The 7,070-nt window shown below is 40.8% G+C and overlaps 1 protein-coding gene across 1 annotated transcript in view; it reads left to right on the top strand.

The window, feature by feature from the left end:
* Window positions 1-2,211: 2,211 nt before the first annotated feature.
* The window catches only part of LOC102298956 (glutathione hydrolase 5 proenzyme), a 12,761-nt gene continuing 7,902 nt past the window's right edge, over window positions 2,212-7,070 (top strand). Inside the window, exons 1-8 of the mRNA XM_005927015.3 lie at window positions 2,212-2,454; window positions 2,845-2,972; window positions 3,053-3,148; window positions 3,921-4,107; window positions 4,190-4,350; window positions 4,579-4,725; window positions 4,961-5,091; window positions 6,642-6,826. Coding sequence (XP_005927077.1) covers window positions 2,288-2,454; window positions 2,845-2,972; window positions 3,053-3,148; window positions 3,921-4,107; window positions 4,190-4,350; window positions 4,579-4,725; window positions 4,961-5,091; window positions 6,642-6,826 — 1,202 coding nt within the window. The 5' untranslated portion in view covers window positions 2,212-2,287. The remainder of the gene's footprint in view (window positions 2,455-2,844; window positions 2,973-3,052; window positions 3,149-3,920; window positions 4,108-4,189; window positions 4,351-4,578; window positions 4,726-4,960; window positions 5,092-6,641; window positions 6,827-7,070) is intronic.

Raw genomic sequence — 7,070 nt, 5'->3', positions numbered from 1 at the left:
GAGTCATCTGCTCCCACTGATCACACATATCATAAAGATGTAACATCAAATGGAGTTATTGCGTGTAACATAACTGAATGCTTTTCATCTTTCATCAGTTCAAATAAATCCATACATTTTTCTTATTACTTTTTTTTTAAATGCTTGTGTTTCGACTCATTTCTTGTCAAAGTTGGCAGACTTTATTTTTAAGGAAGAGGTGGTCTCATTTAATGAGCGTGCATCAATGAACTCTGAATGGCCCACTGATTCCAGAAAGAAACTTACTGGCCTAAAATGCTCTTCAGTTGTCAAATGCAAGTCTGCTTTAGAAAACAACATAATTATCTGTGATCAACAGATCTGTCTGAATAGTCTCAGGTGTGTGGCCAACATGAGAGAGAGGTAAGGGAAATAGGGAATGCTCACAGTTGATGTGTTAATTATAGAAGAGTCATGTAACTTATGCTTCAGTTTCTACTAGACACACTCTGTGGGAGATGGTTTCTCTGTATCTGTGTCAGTGAACTGTGTTTTTTCCTCCCTTTCACTGTGTGTGTGCTACAGTCATACAGGAACCAAGACTGGGGCGAATAAATGTACAGAGCTGACTGGAACCAAGAACCATCGAATAAATTCATTAAAAGATCCAACGGGTGGATTCACTGTCTGTGATGGACAGGCTTCAGACAACACTGATGTAAATACTGCAAACTTTACTAGGACCCCACCCGGCCTGTAGCAAAGAAAGGAATGTCCAATACTATTTCTATTTGTACCTTTCAAAGTAAAAGACGAGGAATGTTAACAGTAAAGTTAATTTACATTAAAGTCAGTAGCAAGCAGTACTCTCTTTAATCTTGATAAAAGTATATTTCACATACTTAAGTTCAAGTTGGAGGGTGTAGAAGAGACAAAATACAGATTGGTCCAGATCACAGTGGAAGAGGTCGTCAGGATGGGACAAGTTTTGTAATTATGTCCTAAACTGTCCCTAAGCTTTTTTTTTAAGAAAAGCTTTCTTCATAGCCACACTCCAACCTTTATGTATAAAATTATGTCCACTGATACACACACACACACAGCTGAATTCCACTGATACACTGTGGGTGTAAGTTAAACTGAATCGTACCAGAAATCATGGTAACCAGCGTGACAGAGGAGGACACTGAGCAGATGGGCCTATGCAGACTTTGGGAAGTACTTTGAGCTTGCACAGGTAGTTTTAACACATGAGCCTACTTGAAAATTGCAAAACAAATGCAGATGTGTTGAAGATAGTCAACTGCCAACAGTTTCCAAATTTGCCATGGGCTATTACTTTACCTTGAAGGTAATATTGACTTATATTCATTTTTTGTCTCATAATCTCTTCACTGAGCTGGGAGGTCCTTCTCGTGGCTCGCCCATTGCCTGTGGTTTGAGAGTTTGGTAGTGCTGTGCAATACAATACATTTTGGTATTGATCTGAAACCAAGTAAATACAGGGCCACTATTGCCAATACCAATACTAATAGGGATACTTTTAACTTAGAAAGGAGTTTGATTCAGTGTTTCGTGATGAATCGGCATGACTTTGCAAATTCTTTTGCAAACACATTTTAGTGATGATGAAATCATTTTTACTTTTCAGAGCACATCTGTCAGCTTTATCATATTTTTGAAGCTTGCAATAAGGTCCAAAAGAAGGTTATTTTGGAGATCTGGAGTATGTCTATAATATATGTTCCTGTCGTTAAAACGAAAGCTGGACACCGTACAATCATTCTGGGCTCCACCACAGGGAAATCTACAGCTGTGCACTCTCCTTTCTAAACGAGCCTCACTTGTAGAACAAGCACAACAACATATAGTAACATGATATGACACTGTTATCTGCGACTTCTTCCTGAATATCATTGTGACAGGCCCTGGCTGGTTTATGTAAAAGGCAGACATTTGCTTAAACACTTGTGAAGATATCACACAAAAAGCAGCTTCCAGACTAAAAGAAGAACCCCCCCCCCCATGAAACCTCATATTCTTGACGATTTAAGCTGTAATGTTTTTGTGCATCTCCAGCAAATCCCAGAATGCTGCACTATTTTTTTAATAAGCATGTTTTATCGAGCTACTCGACTCTATCAACTCTATGATTTCTCTGCGCAAAGTTCTGAGACTGGATCAGCAGCTGGTTTCTTTCCTGTCCTCCTCTCCGCGCGCTTATCGCGGTGGGTGGAGCCAAGCACGTCCCAATTTATTCATCAGGTTGTAAAATTTTAGAGAAGTAGTCGGTCAGATGAAGTGGTGACACAGAGAAACAACAGCCATGGCGAGGTCTAAGGCGAGAGTGTACACTTGTTGCGCACTGATACTACTCTGCTTGGTTGCTATAATTGTGTGTATTGCTGTACTTGCGAGACGCAAATGCCCAACTGGCACTTTCTCGAAAGCTGCAGTGGCCGCAGACTCAGGGAGATGTTCAGAGATCGGACGGTGAGTGACATTTGAAACTTTTCAACCAAACTGCTCTCTTTACTATGTTCCAACTAAGGCAAAATATGCTGGTTTTCTTAACCAAAGTTTGGCAAACACTAAAACATTTTGGGGATCTTAACCCGGATAATCATCATCACGGAAGTGGAGGATTATGGTGTTTCTCTATTTACGAGGCAGCTCCTCACCCAAGTAATGAGTTCATGAGTTCAATGAGCACGCTTCAGTATGCGATTACATAACCATGTAACATTTCATAAGAGAGGAAATTGGATGTGATTTGCAAAACAGCGGTCTATGCAAAACATAAACATTTCCCTACTTTTAAGGCGCACTCGACAACGAAAATAGGAACGCAAAGTGATGAAGGACATTCTTCTGTTCATTTAGGGACATTCTTCAGAAAGGCGGCTCGCCAGTAGATGGCGCCATTGCTGCGCTGCTGTGCACCTCAATCATGAATCCACAGAGTGCTGGTATCGGAGGGGGGTCCATATTCACAATTATGGACGTCTCTGGTAACAAGACACCCTCACTCCCCTTATTCTAATGCAGCGCTTCAGGAAGAATCAAGTTATAATGTCTCATCTTTTCAAAGGTAAAGTGAAAATCATCAATTCCAGAGAGACCGCCCCTGCAAACTTGAACCCTGACCTGCTTAAGTCATGTAACAGCACTATTCAAGTAAAAAAAGGTAGGCTGCTTTTCTTTTATAAGACTTCTGCATCAGTTTTTTATTCCCCTGCGTCTTTTGTAGGCTGTCTTTCTTGTTTTAATCTTTCCATGTGTCATGCCTAATTACCGGCTTGAGAAGCTCCACATTGAGTAATGAATTTACAAGCTCAGGGCTCAAAGTTTAAAGACTTCTGTTTGGTGGTCTGTCATGACATAAGCAGCAGATCCTGTCAGACCATTCTGCAGATATATTTTCTTTGACAGGGATGACTTCAAGTAGCTGCGGTTACATACCCAAGGCACTGCAAGATCACACGTGCTGGAACAGCAAAGTGATTAATCTTCTATTCAGTTTAGTGTTAATGTAGGCGGACATAAATGGAAAGTAAAGTATGTAAATTATATTGTGTAAACATTATTAAACCAGGAAAACTGTAGACATGTAAAAACAAATAGTCAAATAGAAACATGGGGTGGCTGTAGCTCAGGTAGTAGAGCGGGTCACCTACTAACCGGAAGGTTGTTTCGATCCCAGTCTGCTCCAGTCTGCATGCCAAATATCCTTGGGCAAGATGCTAACCCCAGGTTGCTCTCTGATGCATCCATCGAGAAGCTCGACGGATGCATGTTAGTTAGATAGAACTAAAAACCTAGCAAAGTGATTGGGTGAATGAACAAGTTGTATAAAACGCTTTGAGTGCTCAGATAGAGTAGAGAAGCGCTACATATGGACGATAAAGGAGTTACAGTAAACTCAAAACATGAGTAAATGTATGTGTTACTGTGATCAGATAGCAGATGGATTGGGGTTCCTGGGGAAATTCGAGGTTATGCAGAGGCACACCAGCTTTATGGGAAGTTGCTGTGGGCCGACCTCTTTCAGCCGACCATCAAACTGGCCAGGGAAGGATTCCCTCTTCCTTACGTCCAAAGTCTATACCTCCCAACCATCAATACAAGCAGCACCCAGTCACTGCGGTATGAAATATGTCGACAATGTGAGTTCAAAAATATGAGGAGCAAGCAATTAATGTTTTATCTCCCTGTCTTTGTCTTTTAGGAAACTATATTCAGACGAGAACGGAAACCTTCTTAAAGCCGGTGATACTGTGAAATTTGAGAAACTGGCTGACACTTTGGAGATGATCGCAAATGAGGGACCAGATGTGTTTTACAGCGGAACAATAGCGAAGGATTTAATCAGTGACATACAGAAAGAAGGTATTGTCAGACAGGTTTTATCCTGCTCTCTTTTCTGACCATTTTCTATGTCTGCCAGGCACAATGATCTAATTACAAACGAACAAATCAATTGGCTCTGTGAATCTCTGCCATGATCCCTCATAGGCTACACTGTGGGCTGTCTGGATCCATTAAAAGTTTTGATTATGAGATGCACTGTGTTCAGTTGTGCTTAGCAGAACCATTTGTTTCAATGTTTTTGCTCAGGAGGGACACTCACACTGCAGGACTTGGCCTCATATAAAGTTACAGTGACTGATGCGTGGGCTGTTCCTTTGGGAGAGTACCAGATGTACTTCCCTCCGCCCCCTGCCGGAGGAATCATCCTCAGCTTCATCCTCAACATCATGAAAGGTTCCTGTTAGACACTGACTGCAGAGATTCTGATCATCTATACTTCGAAATCACTAAGTGATGCTTTTGGATCATTTTATTTTTTGAGCTGAGCTGTTCAAATTATTGCATTTATTGGTTGTTGCATATGGTGTTTTTTGCATGGAAGAAACAGGTCCTATCAAATCTTTACAAGTGTGATACAGTGAGAATATATATTTTAAATAAAAGAAATAACAATTGTTTATATTTTCAGGATATAAAATGAACTCAGAACTTAAGACGACTGATGAAAAAATATTATATTATCATCGTTATATTGAAGCTTTCAAATTTTCCAATGGATTAAAGAAACATATCCGAGATCCAAAGTTCCACTCAAATAAAGTAAGTATCTGAAAATACCACCAAGAAGATTCAGGCATTAGGTTTCTCCAACAAGTACAAAGTCATGTTTTACCAAAACTAATTTCACTCAGTAACAGGCAAATCAGTTTATAACTTTTATGTAATGTGTGTTTTGTTTTTTTTCTGGATGTTTGGTTGATATTCTGTCTCCGTTAAAACAAAAGTACCATAAATCAGAGACATTTCTTTGTAAACTTACAAATTAATCAGGGGATCATGTAATTATTTCCCCTTCACTGTAGAGTAATGTGAAAAAGAACTTGCAGGACCTTTGCTGTACAGTCTTGTAGAAAACTAAGTACATTCCATGATTCAGTGGTGTGTTGAACCACTTTTAGCAACACTATCTTAAAACAATCATTTTCTATACGGCTTTATCAGTCTCTCACATTACTGTGGAGGAATCTGGCCCTCTCTAGGGTCTGGATCATGACTGAACATTTGCAAAACTGAACGTTTGCAAATAAATGTCTGCCTTTTACATGCTTCACAAGGTACCAAAGCCCAAACCGTCCCTCCTCCACTACTGTGCTTGACAGTTCGTTATGAGGTGTTTGTGATGATATGCTGTGTTTGGTTTTGGTCAGTTCTGGTGTTGGTGATGTTCCATGAACCCAAAGTCAGTTTCAGTAACTGAGGAACACACCAACAAAGCCTCTGCCTCTGCCTGTCGTCCAATCCATGCTGAACCAAACGCCTACATACAGCCTCACCTCTGGAAGCAGAAAATGTAGCGGTCTGTTGTGGTGAAGAGAGATCTGAGTGTGAAAGCGAAACTGTCTATTTACTGCTCAGTCTATAGATTCCTACTCTCACCTATGATCACAAGCTCTGGGTAGTGAGAAAGGAAGAGATACAGGCAGTGAAAATGAGCTTCCTCTGAAGGGTGATTGTGCTTAGCCTCTGAGTTAGGATGAGGAGCTCAGGAGGGGCTCAGAGTACAGCCACTACTCCTCAAGTTGAGGTGGTTTGGAGAAGAGGCCTTCTTCTGTCAACCCTTCTAAACAAGCCATTAGTGTTAGTCTTTCCTCGCTGTACTGTGAGTTTAGAGGTTTTCTCTAGTTTATATCAATTTCTTTGAGCAATGCACACTTTGACTTTAGGGTAAATTTACAGCAATTTCCAGTCGTGGGAAGATTGTAGCATTGTGTTAAAGCAATGGAACACTCTAGACTAGCAAACGTCTTCTTTTATACATGTATGTGTGCTCACTCTTACATCTGATCAAGTGCATTTGATTAACAGCATCAGGCTGCTACTTACCCTCTTAATTCTTATGGAAGCAGTAAGGGTGTACTTAGTTTTTCACATTACTGCATAGAGTGCTTTCTCCCGTAAATCTGCATTTTCATTTCAACATGATAATTCTGACAGGCGGTGTAATGTTTGAAATAAATAAGTAACAAATAAGAGTTTTAAAAGCAGATGAACTCAAATCCCTTTTAGATTTGGCTCTAATTTGTTGTTTGTCTTGATATTCCTGTATTTTCTCTAATGCGTTTGTTTTTTGCCATCTGTACTTCTAACAGATGGCAAAGAATTTCACAGAGGGTAGCTTTGCAGACAACATACGGATCTTGATCAGCAGCGACAAGACTCACGATCTCCAGTATTACGGCATCACTCCGTATCTGGAGAGCATGGGTACCACACATGTGTCTGTGCTGACTGAAGATGGATCCGCTGTGTCTGTCACCAGCAGCATCAACCACATGTCAGTGTCTGGATGAATCTGTTTCACTGTTATGCTGGACTTATGCTGGGCTTACACTGTGCGATTTTTGGCCCATTTTGAGCCGATTTTTGAGTCGTGCGACCGTTTTGGCGATCGGCCCGATTTTGGCCTTCATCCTGCGTCGTGCATCGTATAGTATACGTGGGGTAATGAGACGCGATTAACACCTCACGACCAGCTCCAGATCATCAATCGCTTGGTCGCGAGGGTGTCACTGCAGTTT

Source organism: Haplochromis burtoni, unplaced genomic scaffold (assembly GCF_018398535.1).
Source record: "Haplochromis burtoni strain Fernald_Lab_line unplaced genomic scaffold, NCSU_Asbu1 Contig_95, whole genome shotgun sequence".
NCBI classification, from domain to species: domain Eukaryota; kingdom Metazoa; phylum Chordata; class Actinopteri; order Cichliformes; family Cichlidae; genus Haplochromis; species Haplochromis burtoni.
The sequence above is the reverse complement of the archived record's forward strand: the minus strand, read 5'-3'. Positions and strand labels throughout refer to the sequence as shown.